The 16,775-nt window shown below is 45.1% G+C and overlaps 1 protein-coding gene across 1 annotated transcript; it reads right to left on the reverse strand.

Moving 5' to 3' along the window:
* Window positions 1-426: 426 nt before the first annotated feature.
* LOC101770115 (bidirectional sugar transporter SWEET14) lies at window positions 427-2,725 on the reverse strand. Its single transcript, XM_004979279.2, has 6 exons — window positions 2,524-2,725; window positions 1,982-2,018; window positions 1,682-1,892; window positions 1,411-1,572; window positions 1,163-1,282; window positions 427-1,025 (listed from the first exon to the last, which is right to left on the reverse strand). Exons 1-6 carry the CDS (start codon window positions 2,573-2,575, stop codon window positions 717-719), a joined length of 891 nt encoding a protein of 296 aa, XP_004979336.1. The 5' UTR covers window positions 2,576-2,725; the 3' UTR covers window positions 427-716.
* Between the last annotated feature and the right edge of the window lie 14,050 nt (window positions 2,726-16,775).

Below are 16,775 nucleotides of genomic sequence, written 5' to 3' on the forward strand. Positions count from 1 at the left end.
CCATCCTCTAATATATGACGTTGGTTAGCTCAAAAATGAACTAACCAATATCATATAATAGAAAACGGAGGTAGTACTCTTTAGTATGACTTTTCTATTTGTAAAAAATTGCTACAACTTGTATACCTTTAACAAGTCTTGCAAAATCGCGAAACACAAGAAAGACTAATACATGCGGCTTGTTTTTAACTAGTTATTGAACTGAAATAAAATATTTGTCCAAGAAAAACAATATATGGGCGAACCAACAATCATGGGTCGAAAAAAAACACCTTGTCTGCATTGTTTGAGTACGAGGAATGGATAATTCGGCCAACAATCAGTCTATCTACCTAACAGAAATGACTAACAATTTGAGGACTTGAGGGGGTTTATTGGGTGGATTCTTGCCACGTGGGCGGCATATAATGTTTCCGCACACTAATGGGATCAAATAAACATTCTTCTTCAATGAACAGAGAACTATTATTACAAGAACATAATCTAAACATTAATACATGCAGGATAATGAAATCAAACAACTGCAGCAGCTAGCGAGCAGACGCGAACTACGACCCCTATCAAGATTCTCCCTTCTCTCGTTCTTTCATCTTGACCGCTTTCATAGCTCACATCATGTATATGCTTGTGCACCTCCGCACGCACAGCTCGGGCACTTCGCGTGGTCCAAACGAAGCGTGCAGCCTTGCTTAATTACGACCCGGATACTCATGAATCTAGGCCTGATCGGCGTTGCCACCTTTGTTCATCACCTTGTCCTGCTCCTTCTCGGCTGCAGCCATGCCGCTCTCCGGCTTCACCTCCTCCTCCATGGGAGGAGACTCCACGGGGCGCACCTCGTGGGTCTTGAGCTCCACGGCCGGTGCGCCAAGCTTGGCGATGGTCACGACGTGCTCGGGCACCTTGATGATGTCCTCCTTGTCGTCGGCGACCTCCTTGGCTGGCACCCTAGGCGTCGCGTTGCGGTAGAGCGCGTAGAGACCCATCTGGATCACGCCAAAGCTGAAGCCCAGCACGTTGGGCAGCTGCAACAATTAAAGCAGCAGTTGGTACGTGTTAGTGATCGGTTTCCTTGAAAAAAGGTCATCAGTTTCTAATTATTGTTAGCTGGCGGTTAGCTGATTAAAGCTTAAGCTGCGGAGGAAAGGTCGCCGTTTCTTACCGCGACGTATTTGTCCTTGATGAGCAGGCCGTAGAGGAACCAGACGACGGCGCTGACGGTGAGGGAGAGGGAGAGGGAGAAGGGCATGAACTCCACGCTCCTCGTGCGCACCACCTGACGCTGCAACAACGAAAGCCATGGGTGCAGTAGCTTGTAAGATACTCATGCTCACGTGTTACACGGTAGCTATAGCTCTATGGACATGGTTGAGATTAATGGATGGATGCTGTGCAGTGCTATATACTCACGATGATGCTGAGTGGCGCGACGAAGACGCTGACAGAGAAGCCGACGCAGACCCATCCGAGGATGACGAGGCGGTTCTGGCCGGCGGAGAGGAGCAGGGTGAGGAGGAGGATGAGCCCGAACACCCCCACGTTCAGGAGCAGGAGGATCTTGGCCGTGAACAGCTGCATGCGGGTGGGTGTGTACACGTCAGCTAATGATTGCTATGCAAAGGTTGACGCGTGGAGATCGATCGATGATGCTGAGTCGTCAGGTGAGGTGGCATGGACGGACCTTTGCTTTCTTGGGAGCGTAGGTGAGGTACATGGCGATGTAGAGGGTCTCGATGACGCAGCCTGCGGCGTTGATGGTGATGAGCAGGCACTCGTTGGATTTGAGCAGCGCGTAGTAGATCCATAGCATCGCGCTGAAGAGCGCCACCACGTACGGCACCGACTGGAAGCCCTGCGTCGACTTGTTCTTGTAGATCCGGTAGAAGGTCGGCCTGTCATGCCATGAGACATCAGCACATTAAGAGAGAGAGAGAGAGAGAGAGAGAGAGAGAGAGAGAGAGAGAGAGAGAGAGAGACTTACAGTGGGGCCAGGTAGGTCATGAAGGAGATGATGTTACCTGCAACAGCACAGCAAAATAGTAAAGAGGAGCATTAGAAATTTGAGGAGCTCTTTGCATGACACATGGTAGTACGCTGCAACGATCCTTTTGATAACGATTGTGCTCTTTGCAAGCTTTGTGATGTCACGCTACACCACAGGCAGGCAAAGACATTGGATGGAGCCCCCCATTAAATTTTCTCAAATTTTCCCCTTTCTGCCTGAATGGACAGCCATCATTTCAATGCATGTATATCTCCCCTCCAACCCAATGATTAACTAATGAACAAAAACAGGGAATAGCTTGCATGAACATGGATGGGCAAAAGGGGAACGGGGAATCAGTATCATCCTACAAGAGGAACCTTGTTTTGGCAAGCACTTGGCTGGATATGGCCCCCATTGTAACAATCTTGGACACCCTATGTGCCTTGCTAGCTAGTAGCCATTCATTTTCCGGAATGCACATTTAATATGTAAGAAAAAACAGGTACACCATAGTTGATTCTTGAGAGAAAATATACCGAGGAGGCCAAAGGCGAAAGCCAGTGGGTGCTGAAGAGACAGGCCAGCCATTGGAGATCTTCGCTTTCGTATAAGAGATTGCGAGGAGGATTAGGAGCTTTTAGATCAGAAGCCTAGCTAGCTTGAGCTAATGAGCACTTGATCCCTCTTTGCAGTGTGAAGGGAGGAGATGACAACTACTTGAGTTGCTTGCCTGAATGCTTGGTGATATATAGCAGAGACCTTGGAGGGGGTTTATATAGTGCTAGGAAGGAAGCTCATGCCAAAAAGGCACACATTCCTTATGGTGTGTGACCCCTGGACACCAATTGCACACTCAACCATTTGTCCTGATCAACAACAGCCATGAGATTGAATAAGCTAGGAAACAAGATAACCATCACCATGACAGAAAGTGCCAACACTATTTTATTTTCGCAATTCCTCTCTCACCGGATGGGTTTTCAGAATTGCTGTGCACAGCAACTTGTCCTAGATAGGATCTAGGCATGAAAGCTAAGAGCCTTAGTTCCACGGGGAATGAAAAGGTCAGGGGCATTATTAATTCACTTCTCAAACAAACCTTAGACGAAATGTGAATTAGTTCTTAGATAATAATTCCTCTTTGTAAAATTCATACATCAAAATTTCTCGGAGAAAGTGGGCTATGGTGAATTTCAACATCTCATTTGCGTTATGATAGCTAAACAGGATAAACTCTTCGGCGTCTTATAACGGCTTCGCTTATCGCACGATTTCCGAGATAAGTTCTTTTGAGGTTATCTAGTACATTCAAAATGTGCGAACACGTAATAGTATCCAAACTACAGTTATCAAAAGGTGCAGGACACGGTTGCTTAAGTAGCCAGCTGAAGAAGTGTGCCAGGCCCAAGCCAGAAGGCCTCAGTGCGGATCAGTTACTATGATTGACACGTCATGGGCCTTGCTTGTTTGCATAATTTTCGATGACTTCAAAAACACATAACTCAGTTTTCTTTCTTTCCTCCAGCATTTAGGGATGAAATATCATACACTTTCTTTCTTCAAACCCGCTTTTCTCCAGGTTCGCTCTTTGATCATCCCAAAATCTGATTAAATATCGATAAAGTTGTACGTTAGGAGATGCATGGTTGCTTGAGAACAGCTAGCTTGGACTTGCTTTGACCATGGTTCCATGGATGCGAAAGGGCCCTGATGGTGGTTTGATTACCATTAAACAGCTAGGCTTTGGCCGAGGCAAAGAACGGCTGTAGTTGTCCAGCTCGCCGGCTTATAGCTTTCCTTTCGGAAAAAAGTCTCGGTTGCATTGTACCTGGTGCACTCCACTCTGACTTGACCTCTCCTTTGTAGCCATGTTCCTTGTGGCCGCTGAGCACGAAGAAACAACGTACGTGAAATTAGGCAAGAATAGGGCCCCTTAATTTGGACTAAAGTAATTGTTAGATATACAGTTGAGGATAATTCCCTAGTAGGGCCGACAAATTAGGTGTAAACTTATTATTTCGAAAATAAAAATGTCATATGTTTGGAACCCAAGTTTTATTTGAAAGAATGCTTTTGTAGGAAACAGCACAACCCCTAAGTCCTAAGCAAGCTGTCTGAGTTCTCAGTCTGACTTTCCTTCCATGGAGTTGTATTTCTATATTCCATTTTATAGGACTTCTCAATGTACACATGGAAAAACCAATTTCATATGATTTTTTAGTTGCACTTAGGAAAGAGAAGATACATATGCAAAAACTAACCTCTGCAATTTTTGAAAATCAAAAAGTTTAATTTTTTGAAAAGTTAAAGGGTAGGCCAATGGACTATACCGATCACTCGAAATTTTATTTAATATTTAGTTAAACAATTATTGCATAGTTAAACAATGGACTATACCTTCAACATTATTGCATAGTTCCTAGTCTGATTAATTCCCACCAAACCACGCATTTGTTAGATCATTCTTGTGATTTCCCGGGACGACCTGTTGTGAGCCTTGTTATGACTATCACTTATCCGTGACATTGTCTTATCCGCAGGGAGAAACGTACCACGGTACCAGCATATGGTCTCCAGGTACTCAATTACATGAGCTTGGATTAACATTGTCCACACATTCATCAGTTAGGTCCTCACCCAAATTCGATGTGTAGGGACACACCTTGCCAAACGTGTGGCTGCTATCCTCGTCCACAGATTCATTGGTATCCATGCAGCGTGTGAACTCTGACGATGAGATGAATCCCACAATAGGATACACGTACAATTAGGCAAAGTCCGATGGCGTCCCTGGCTCCTTTGGCGTCTTTATGAGATGGTCCTAACTGGTCAAACTATCCTGTATGCATCACCTATAGCGAACAGGAGAAATTTCAGGTTCACGTTTGCTGTGATACAGTTCAGGTTTGGTGTGGCATGACGCGGTCGGGCACGCGCGGGCTCAACGTGCACGGAATGATCTTCATCAATCTGTGGTCGCCTTGACAGACTGATGCGTGACCTAACTGTGTATACGGTGCAACGTGCATGTTTTGCAGCTGTTTTCGGGTCATTGGCACGTACCGATCCCATCGCTACGACCCTGCCAGAATATGTGCCATCCTGTCTCTCTTGTACATGTTCTTCTCTTCTTGGGCACATCTCGTCATCTTGAATTCGAGCAGTAATAATGCTGCGAATCTACGTTCTGCCGACTTGCATGATATGGTGATATGGTCTAGGCTACCTGCATGCTAATAAGTGTGGGCTTGTAAGGATTTTGAACATCAACGTGGCCATCGTATCATCAGTAGCATATCTCTCAGAGTTCTTGAAGATCAGTCCAGCTCAATCCAGGAACACGTGACTCCACCTGAAATCTGACCAAGCATGGAGAGTACACGATAACCTTGGCATACCTGGCACAATTCTAATCTTCAACACCCTCCGACATGGAGCGCCTTGTATGGAGGACCTGGGCACCACACAAGTGCAAATTCTTCTCATGGCTCGCCTATCAAAATAGACTGTGGATGGCGGATTGCTTAATCACACGAGGATGGCCTAACAAAAAAGTTTGTATGCTCTGTCACTCACACGACGAAACACTATTGCAATTGTTAACAAAATGCCGCTACACTATATGAGTCTGGGATAAAATTTTCGAGTGAACGGCTGCGCATGTCCCGCCAAGAGGAGATTGGGCTACTTTTTCATCTGTCAGCCAGTGGTGGACACAAATAGGCTCAACGAGCGGCACCCTGCTAAAAAGGCTTCAGATCACTTATCATTCTCGTGTCCTGGAAAATCTGGAAGGAACGTAATGTTCGAGTGTTTCAACGCCAATTCAAAAGCATCAATCAATTAATCGCCAAAATCAAGGAGGAGGTGTGATGTTGGATCCTAGCAGGAGCCAAGCACTTAGGCTCTATCTGCCACGTCGCCGAATGATCGCCGTTTCATAACACCATTTTGTAAATTTTGTATATATTATTTTCTTCCTTTTTCTTGGCTTAGGCCTTTGTGACTCTCGCCTCTATTAATTAATACAAGCCCGGCAATCTCTATGAGGCCCACAATTTTAAAAAAATAGTGTGGGCTTGTAAAACGCTTGTTATTCGTGTGGTGCAACGAGAAAACAAGAACTCCCTTCATCAATATTAAATATATGACATGACGTTTAGAACAAGTAGCCAGTTCAAATGAAATAACTATTTGAACAAGCAATGACCAAAGGCATGCCCGAAGCCGCCCCTGACAACCTGCAAACTCTGCAACACAGCACCATGAGAAGAATGTTCTTCAGGAGAAGGTACTTACAGGTTAGATCATGCATAGTTTTTGTTTCTTCTCCTTAGACATTTACAACCAGTCAAGTTCATAAATACCAGAAAACAAAACTAAAATGCGTACTAAAATTTGAGATTTTCTTTTGCCGGACAGTCGGCCGCTCGACCATCAGTCGTGCTAATTGCCTCGAGCCCTCCTAATGGCTGCAGGGCCCAACGGTGCTGATGAACCAGAAGTGCGTTCAAAAGACGAAAGCGTCCATCCCAAGCAGCTTCTCTGCTGCTTCTACATGAAAAGTTGCACATTGATTTGTCTGAATCAAAGATCACAAGTTGAAGACGTACGAGCAGTGAACAGAGATAAAATTTTAATTGACCTTTAAAATGTGCGGTAGAACCGTGTCATAGTTGGTCGACGTATTTGGTGTTTAACACCAACCCTGAAAGTGCCTAATGACAGTAGCGATTACATCAGTATATGTTTTTCTGCGACGCCGATGAATGCATCCAGATGATTTGCAGGGACTAGCTAGCTAGAATATCAGTTTTCCTACAAGACATATTAGGAGCACTACTTTATCAAAAGGCACTGTGACTCTGTCAGGTGTAAAAGGAAGATCGCTTTATTACTGTGTAAAAAGTAGTTCCCTGGCACTGAAGAATCCTTTTGGGACAGTGACAGTTAATCACACATTGTCAGGAACTCAAATATTCGCCTTCATTAAATACTTAGTACTAGAAGTACAAATCTTACAACCAAAAGCATATTGTGTGTATCAAAAAACAAGCCCCCGCATCGCTCTCCCACGGGCGGCGGCAGCCGCCGCCACCAACACCTCTGCCTCTCTCACCCACCTCACCGCTGCCCGATGGGGTCACCGGAAGCTCGCGCGGCTCCCAAGGACGGCGGCGGTGGGGCTTTGCCCTGGGGTCGCGAGTGCAGGATCTGCACGGGGGGTGGCGCTTAGTGACCTAGACGGCGCCGTGGCCGGGCGCGGTAGGGAGGTCTGCGGTGCAGCTCAGCCATGGGTGGCGGCAGCGCGAGTAGGGGTGCGATTTCGTCTAGGGAGCTGCGCTCGCTGTCCTGGAGGATGGCCGTGTGGTTGCCACCGCCGGCGCGGAGGCTCGGGGCGGAGGAATTGGTCCTCCAGTGATCGATCCGGTCCTCTTGGGGCTAGGGGTGGATGCGGCAGCGCGGCTCTAGGCGGCGGGCTGGTGTTGATGTGCGCCGTCAATTTCCGAGCATGGACTCGGCGGCATGGAGTGGTGGCAGCGAACAGGCTCGGAGCGCAGTGGCAGGCGGCTCAGGGCGGTAGATCCACGCGGGAGCTCGGGACCGGCGTTCCTAGGGCCAGGGAAGCCGCGCGGCAGCGGCTCGGATGCAATTGCGGTTGGCGCGGCGCATGGAGGCCGTGAGGTTTGGCGGCACCAGCAAGGATGTGCGGCTAGAGGCCGCGGAAGTGAGGAGGTGCGGCGGCTCGAAGGCCACGAGGCCATGGTGGTGCCACGACGGAGCGAAGCCCGCTCGCGTGGTGCCGTTGCGAGGATCTACTTTACACTGGTGGTGGAGTGGCGTTGCTGTCGGCGTTCGGCTGTGTGTGAGGTGGGCTGTGTGCAAACACTAGTGAAAGCCTTAGTCGGTTTAACCGATTATGACGACGGCAACGCTTTTGGGCACCATTCCCCTCCTTGGAGGCGTTGTCTTGGTGTTTTGGCACACCCCCTCCTCTGGTCGACATTTGATACATTTTGCCAAGGTGGTGAGCCATTATCGCGAGAAGCTTTGTGTCTGCACACGTGGTATAGTTGAGATTCCAACGGCAACAAGTTGGAGGTGAAGTTATTGGAGTAGCTCGGTGGCACTATGTCACCCCCGATGGCAAAGCAAGTCCAGATCCTTGGTGTGGTGTTCAGCGGCGGAAGTGGCGAGGCCCCCGTTCGCTTTAAGGTGATGTGTCTGACGAGTGGTGTGCGGTGGTGGATGTGGCGAGGCCCCGCACGTTTTGAGTTGCCTTGGAGGGTTAGGATCTGGTGCAGTGTTTTGGTCATTTGGTGTGTACAATGCTGTAGCGGTGCTTTAGCGTTGGGTCCTGAGCGGTGGCCTTTTCGGTGTGGTGCAATTTGCTCCTTTATTGACTTCGGCTAACACAAGACCGTGTGTGTGACCTGAGGACAATATCGGCACGGTGGAGAAGCCCTAGTAGCTACACAGCTTGCAGCGGACTGCGGTGGCTAGTCCTGCGTGGCAGCGGCTAGTTCGGTGTGGGACATCGTCGAGAACAACGGCGCTTGCGATAAGGGCTACTTGTCGGCTTTTTCTGCTGGATGGTGGTGGTCCGGCATGGTGGTCAGTGCTCAGGCGTTAGCGTTGTGTGGCTTGTGTCGATGTCTAATCCTACCGGCCACAGAGTTCATTTTTATTTTGAGTTGAGTTGAGTCAGCGCTATCCGTTGGGAGTTATTTTTGTGGTTCTGTTGTTGTACCTAGTCTGGGATCTTTTTTCTTTTTAATATAATCACCAGCTCTCCTGACTGGTTCATCAAAAAAAATCTTACAAGCCAGTAGCTAGTCTAAAAAGAAAAGTAAATAGATTCTATAAAACAAGAAAACATGGTTCTATGGTTAGGGAACTTGAGAAAAGGTCAAGCATGCCCTTGTATGCTATACATCTTAGAAGACCTAAATTATCACTCCAACATGAATGATTGCCGTGTCCAGGTTCACTGCATCAATTCCAAAGATTCTGCTACACCAAAAAGGAGAATTACGCCTATATGTCATAATGAAATGCGTAAAAAGGTCATTCCTTCAAATTGTTCAATTCACCTCTGACGACACAACCTGTCCGAATATTGTTCAAATTATTCCTCCATGCACAAAGCGAAGAAGATCCTGAGGACTAGGACATGGCCGTGCGAATATTCTTCTGTTGAAGATATTTGATGCAGCATCGGTGTACCCTTAGGCTCTCCGGCAGCCGTCGGCTGAAAGCGCGTGCACTCGCACTCGCACTCGCACTCGCGATGGTCGCGCGAAGCAGCAAGAAAAGCAGGAACCTTTCGCCCCCCTCCCTATCACCTGATCGCCGTCCCTTTCTTGATGCTTGTGCGCTACTGCTAAATAGCCTGCCCTTTGTTGAGCCTTTAATCACCAAAGCACTTTGGGTTACATTGGTTGCACTTGGCAATGCATCAACTGCAGCGGATCCGATCTCAGCCGTTGGATCTTGACGTGTCAATTGAAGCCATCAAGATCAAATCAACATGTCTGATTACTTGAGTAGAATCGCCTCCCATCAGTCACAATCAAAAGGTGTACATCAATTTTCATCAACATTATTTTCAAATGATTTTATCTAGGCACTTCAACGAAAGTGATGCCTACTATCACCTATGACGTCATCTAAACAGTCTTTTGCTTTCATGGCTTCAGCCTGATCTCCTAGCCCTTTCTGGAGTCACTCTCCGTGCTGTAACTTTGGAGCCAAAAAAGAGCATACAAGATGAGTGGTTACGCTTTAAAGATGAAATGACTCCTAGCTTTCATCACACCCTGAAGGAGATTAGTTCCTAAAATAATTGGAGGATATCACAGAGAAACAATAAAAGTGAAGAGTTTCCTAGCATATTCCAGGCAAAGGAGGGGGTTGCATGAGATCAATGGCGTCGATCATGTTTCCAGAAGGAGTGAAGGTGAACAAATGCACATTGCCGTGGCCAATAAATTAAATGTCTATTCCATACTGCAAGAGCAAAATGTATCATGATTCACATCCTTTCCCCTCATTAAGTTTTATGTTGTAAAAGTCTTATATGCATAAATTGAGTTACTGTGAAATTATCGCACTGAATTTATTCTCCAAAAGAAGATAAATATACAGTATTATAGTTTCAGCCCCAACAAAAATTATGAACATGTTTAACTTGTTTTAGTGGTTAATAAATACTAGAACTTGGATACCCAGGACAGACATAGCTATGCAGTTGTAAGAGAATTTCTATTGGGAAAAAAGGTGATGCAAAAGACCTTTTGTTTTATAAAAGAGGCATATGCACACGATACTTTCTTGTAAAGATGTTGCTAGCGCAATCTTTTGGAAGTAATCAGAAATAATAATTGAACTAACTATACGTTTCTTTTGTTTAGCGGGAGACAACAAGACAAGATTTTCTTGATTGAAAACGTTGTCATATTTGACACGACTTTATTAGCTGATGATCCGAGGTGATATATAAAAATATTAATCGTTGACAATGTAGAAGACAATAATGCATATTTTTAAATACCAAATTTAATTAAACAAAAGATGGAGCCTTTATTTAGCCCCTCCATGCGTCCTTCATTACTTTTTCATATATGATATTTTCAAGAGTATAACTCAGGAATTTGTATCAGAATTTTACTTTATTATATATGATTTATAAAAATAATAAGCAGAACCCAATGTATATGTAAATAGAAGCGTTGTGCAAAAAAAATGAGCATGTTACACTAAGAGAGAATTCACCTTCCATACGCCCCATTTTGTCCTGGTTTAAAGTTGGCCCGGGACAAAAGGTTCACCAACCAGGACTAAAGCTCGGTCACTGGCAGGGGGCTCACCAACCGGGACCTTTTATCCCGGTTGGAAAGATTAGTGGAAAAAAAAATCCTGAGAGGCCTTTTATCTTGATTTGAAACACCAACCGGGATAAAAGACCTCCCTTTTACCCCGGTTGGTGTTACCAACCGGGATAAAAGGGTCGAGGGCTTTTTATCCCGGTTTGTAATACCAACCGGGATAAAAGGGGGTCTTTTATCCCGGTTGGTGTTTCAAACCGGGATAAAATGGGGTCTTTTATCCCGGTTGGTGTTTCCAACCGGGATAAAAGGATCCCCACGAGTTAATACAAAAGGATTGCATCCTCTATATAGTCAGATGTGCTGTGTAGGTGGGATGGCAAGGAAGCTACGCGCGAGACTGGAGGTCGTGGGTTCGAATCCCACGCAGTGCGCACGCGCATATTTCGCATGAAAAATCGTGTGACTTGTGGACAATGGGACAAAAGACCCACCCTTTGTCTCGATTGGTTTATCCGGAAGGATTTTCGGAGATTTGCACCCTACCAATCGGGACTAATACCGAGTTCTCTGCCAGTGTTAGTTAACTTTTCAGCTTTTGCCAGCTTAGAATCTCTTTGCATTTGTTACCTTCAGTTTCGATCCCTAAGGATCAATACTGGTATCCATAAAAGCAATTGGTTCTGTGTTTTAGTGAGCAGCAAAGTTTTTCGATATGTTCTCCACTATATGTGGTACTTAATGGTCATTAGCTTGTAATACTACATTATTTATGTGCAGCTATACTACCTCCGTATCCAAATATTTGTCACTGTTGACATTATGTTTGAGCAAAATATAATTTTGTTTTGTTTGTAATTTACTTTATCACTAAACATACTTTAAACATGTATGCCCCCAAGCCCCTCTTGATGCCTGAGCTTATCTTGCCACACCTTACATTACATATTGGGATCCTCTTATTGACACGCATAATTTAGACAATGGGACAAAGGAAGCAGCACGGTGAAATCACATAGGGGGTCCTCTTGTCCCCTTAGCGCGCATTGCAAATGCTTGCACTTTGCAGCCCCACCCATCTGAGATAAGCATTATCACAACTGCAGGACCTATGTATAGCCCCATTTAGGCCATGCTAACCCTTGTTTACTTCCCTCCAAACTCCCAACTTTGACACTATGCAAAAAGAAGATTCCCCATCACATCAAACTTGCGGTACATGCATGGAGTACTAAATGTAGACGAAATTAAAAACTAATTGTACAGTTTTGTTGTACTTTGCGAGACGAATCTTTTGAGCCTAATTAGTCAATATTTGGACAATAATTCACAAATACAAACGAAACGCTACAGTGTCGCATTTATGGCAAAATGCCAATTTGGCACCTCCCAACTTGGGAAGTAAACAAGGGCATAGTAATCAGAAGAACCGTGGTTTGAAAAAAAAAATCACTTGTCTATCAACATTTATCTATTGAGTACTCATAGTTTCTATTTACCTTATAGAATAAGTTTTCAAATGAAATTTGTAGTTTCTTTGAAAGATGTTTCCTGCTACCTTCATAACATTATCCACTGTTTGATCAAAGATTCTTAATCGGATATTATCGAAGTACTAAACTTTGAAAGTCAGCATCCCATTTAAATTCGTCAGAAAGCTTGAATTAAGAGATGTGGCTCAATGTGGATGTGTTGTAGCCAGAGTAAACGTGGAGTTGTTCCCATCTAATCCAGCTGCCACGCGCGCATGTCATACATATCTGTTCCGCTGGTTTTGGCAAATTAGTACAAGAAGGTCCCTATGGCTTCTGATCCCCAATCGGTGACGTCTCAATGCTGCATAAAAAGTGCACTCCATTAGCCGAAAAATTTGCAAAAAGAGTGTACATGAGAGGTACTACTGGGTCCTAATATTGTTGCCAGGGAGATTTGTGATCTATGAACTTTTCCAGCCTTAATTATCTTGTTTGCTCGGGTTACATACTTTGGGTTGTTTTCTTGCATGCTTTGGGTTATCCACACCCTTTATCTATGATGCAATTTTTTTTTCATATCTTGAGATGACACTCTTCCTTATCTTCTTAGTTAGTGTCCTGTGATGCATGCATGCAATTCTAACTTTTCTCGGAATAAATTTGAAGTACTTCAACATACTGGACATAAAATACTTGCTTAGCATTTTTAAAGCCAACAACGATACTTTAGGATTGTACGCTATATATATTGTGCAAATACTGTGGGTGTACATAGGTTTTAAACAGTTTATTTCTTACTTCCCCATGTTTTAAAAACGCCATGTTTTCAAAGTGAGGCTTGCAGCTGAACTTGCCGTACGTTTTGTATGAACCTGCAACATGCATGGTTAGATGTAGGTTCTTGCCTTTCACCAGATCTCATGATTATCCTAGGTTAAATAATACCTACTAATTTCAAAATTGAACTAACTGCTGCATCCTGGTCCCCCAGGTGAAATAGGCAGCACTAAGAAATGATTAAGAGCTCACCTTTAAAGTCATTATAAGAAAATTAACAAACTTTTCCTTACGCTAATTAAAAAATAAAAGCATCCTCTTTTTTAAAAACCTCCTATGGCAACATATATATGGCAGTTATGGGGGATGTAGCTCATTTAAATATTATTATAAAATTGTTTAGCCATTATCTGACATTGCAACGAAAAGCCACTCCAACAGACAGGTGAAATTTGTACAGCTCGAAAAACATCATATGGGGCAGTTTTTGAGCCGATATATGCTAAATGCCTCACACAGTTAATAAAACCCATCTCAGGTGGTAATTTTTGTACCGTGGTTCTTAGCTGCACATGTCGGGGATATGCTTTTGTGAAACGTTGATAGAAACTTAATTCTTGGGATGAAAAAGGCTAAAAATTAAAATTAAATTACAGGCAACCAGTCTACACCACCAATTAGCCACACAACGAGGATATCGTTCATGCCTAAATCATAGCTTTTGTCAAGGAGTGTTTGGTTGGGCGAGGAAATGTAATGGTTTTTTCTCAATGTGTGGCAGAAAAGGGCTTGTGTGCCCTAAAATTTGTAACTGTGCCACATTGAACCGTGTAAGTGTAAACAGGCTTGACACTGAGAGATAGAGTATGACCTAACCTGTAGAGTATTGTGAATATTAGCATCGTTGGACAGATATTTTTTCTATCTCACATTGCTGTAATGCTGTCATCGATAATTTGTTTTTCTCAAGCATTCAGTAAACCCTGTAGAACAGAACCGTGACAGATAAATTATCAACTCGTGCAGCTTAGAATGAAACCACCATTATATGCCGATGGATACATATTCCACCTTTTTTTAGTAAAAGCGATTTTTACTAGTTATGCCTCTAGTTTTTAAGGAAATGGTTTTTTGATAGGTTGTAGCCAACATGACCTTATTAAGCCATAGTTTATAATTTTGATGATTGAATGATAGCACAGTCATTGAGACTAATGCTTTGTCTAGCATATACTTGTAGGTTATCTAGGTCCCAAGAATGCAAACCTAATCATGGCAAGGTCCAAATGATGGTATCCGAGTATCCAAGCCATGGTATTCGAGTATCCAAGCTATGGTATTTAAGTGACCACGTATCTAGGATTATTCTATAGTATTGAAGCATCCAAATGATAGAGAACATTCTAGACCATCCAATTGACAGTATCTTTGATGCTTGCTTTGGACGAGTTAGAAGGAAAAATGCACCATCGGATGTTTCGATGACCCACCAAAGCAAGTATCGGACTAACCATCTGAGAAATTGGTACAACGAAAATATAGGGAAAAATCTCGAGTGCACCAAATGATCTGATGGGGGTCATTTTACAAGCGTCGGAGCAATTCACTAAGGATGCAGAGGAAACCCTATAGCACCGGATGTTCCGATGCCCTATGTAGTTGATCGTCGGATGAAGCATATTTACTTTGAGATCACACAAAAGGTTTTGGCTAGAATGCTTTCAGCACCGGATGATCCGACAGCACCATTGGAGAAAGCATCGCATCAATGATGTCAGGGGGATCCAACGGCTATGTGACGTGAGCAGTGGCACGGGATGATCCGATGGGTGCATCAGATAAAGTGTCGGATGAATTTCTGAGGGACTTGTGTGTGGGGAGTCCAATAGCTAGTTGCACCGGATGTTCCGATGCAGGCCAAAAATAGACCATCGAAACATCCAATGATATACTTTTTCACTAGCCGTTGAAACAACGGCACTTTGAGCCCTTAGGTTATTTATACCCCCACCACTCGCCCATTTGGAGTTTCTGGAGTGTCTAGGGATGCATTGAAGACCAAGACTCATCCAGAACACATCCATGCCACCAAAAGTGCTTAAGTGATCCATCAAAGGCTTAGCACAAGCTTATAAGAGTGATTAGTGCTAGGATAGGCCTAAAGAGGAGTGAGTGCAAGGTGTGCCAACTTTGTGATCAGGTTCTAGAGTGAACCACTACTGTACAAGAGGTGTGCCGGTGCCTTGGGGCCTTGGTGGCTCACCAACAAGTCTTCGACCCTCCAGCTTGGTGTGGAGTGGCATTGACGACTGTGTGCGGGGGACGTGGAGACCCCCTTCCTTCATGAAGAAGCTCCTTAGTGAAGACGGCATCAAGGTGACCGAGGAACTTGGCGTGAGCCTTAGTGGCCGAACCTTTGTGGCAAGTCAAGGGGTACCTTGGAAGTGACTAGATGACCGGGAAGCAATACTTTTGTGTGAGTACTTCAACAACGTGAATTAGTGGTGGCTTAGTGCCTACCGATACCACAGGAAAAATCCTTCTGTCAAGAGTTTGCTTCCCCTCACCCCCTCCTTACGTTTTCGCATTTCATAATGGCAACTTGTGTGCTTTTACTTTCCTAGAGTAGTATCTTGATAGGATTGGCTATAGGTTGCAAAACTTATTTTGGGATGAGGGTTTAACACTAGATCAACTATAGGTTGCACATCTAGATAGTATGATCTAGTTTGTATTTTGAATCAAAGTAGTGGAAGCCTTATTTTAAGTTGCCTAATTCATCCCCTCCCCCTCTTAGGCTACGAGCACCGTTCCCTACATAGGTTGGCGTGGCAATATATCCACTTTACCTGAGAGCGGCTGCATTTTGTTCTGCAGGCTTGTATCAAACCTTACCCCGTCTTTTATCCAAAATTATGCAGTAAAACACTTTCTCGTACTTTTGATGATTTGTCTCAAAAGCAGCAGCACTACCACAACGCACCTCAGCATGTAGAAAATTAAGGGTTCCTGTCGTTTAACACGGTCCTCATGATTATCTGATATACCGCGATAAACCTACTAATTTGAAACATGCAAAGTGAATGAAGTGGATAATTCACTACGGGAGACAGGAAAATTGCCGAGTGCCAGGGGCACTCGGCGAAGGGCAAAATACCCTCGGCGAACCGTTTGCCGAGTGTAACACTCGACAAACGGCACACGGCAAATTTCGAGTCGGCAAACCTGGATTTGCCGAGTGTTTTGTGTCGCACACTTGGCAAAGTAGTTGCCGAGTGGTCAGAAAACACTCGGCATCCAATTTTTTTAAAAAATAAAAAAAATCATGTTACGCCGCTGCCGCCACCACCGGCCGCCAGCTCCGCCACCACCGCCAGCTCCACCACCACCGGCCGCCACCACCACCAGCTCCGCCACCACCGGCCGCCACGGCAGCCACCACCGCCAGCACCCAGAAGTTGTCGACGACATTCCAAAAGTTGTCCGCGTCGACCATCATGACGCCGTCGGCGACCGAACCCAGCTCGGAGTAGTAGGGGTACCTGTAACCCGTCGCCGACGGTGGTGGAGGTGGACAAACTGTCCTGCCTCATCAACGCCACCGACGCGCTCCACCCGCCGAGGCCCACGGCCGCCAGATCCGGTGAGGGGAGGGTCGGCGCCGCCGGATCCGCCGGAGAGGGGTGGGGGAGGGGAAGGGGCGCGCCG

Source organism: Setaria italica, chromosome VIII (genome assembly GCF_000263155.2).
Source record: "Setaria italica strain Yugu1 chromosome VIII, Setaria_italica_v2.0, whole genome shotgun sequence".
NCBI lineage: Eukaryota > Viridiplantae > Streptophyta > Magnoliopsida > Poales > Poaceae > Setaria > Setaria italica.

Excerpts from the sequence above, each read along its gene's own strand:
- LOC101770115 (XM_004979279.2), bottom strand. The coding sequence starts at position 2,575 with ATGGCTGGCCTGTCTCTTCAGCACCCACTGGCTTTCGCCTTTGGCCTC. Across the intron at positions 2,019-2,523 it reads TTTCGCCTTTGGCCTCCTCG|GTAACATCATCTCCTTCATG; the intron begins GTATATTTTCTC and ends GTGCTGTTGCAG. Across the intron at positions 1,573-1,681 it reads ACGCTCCCAAGAAAGCAAAG|CTGTTCACGGCCAAGATCCT; the intron begins GTCCGTCCATGC and ends ACCCGCATGCAG.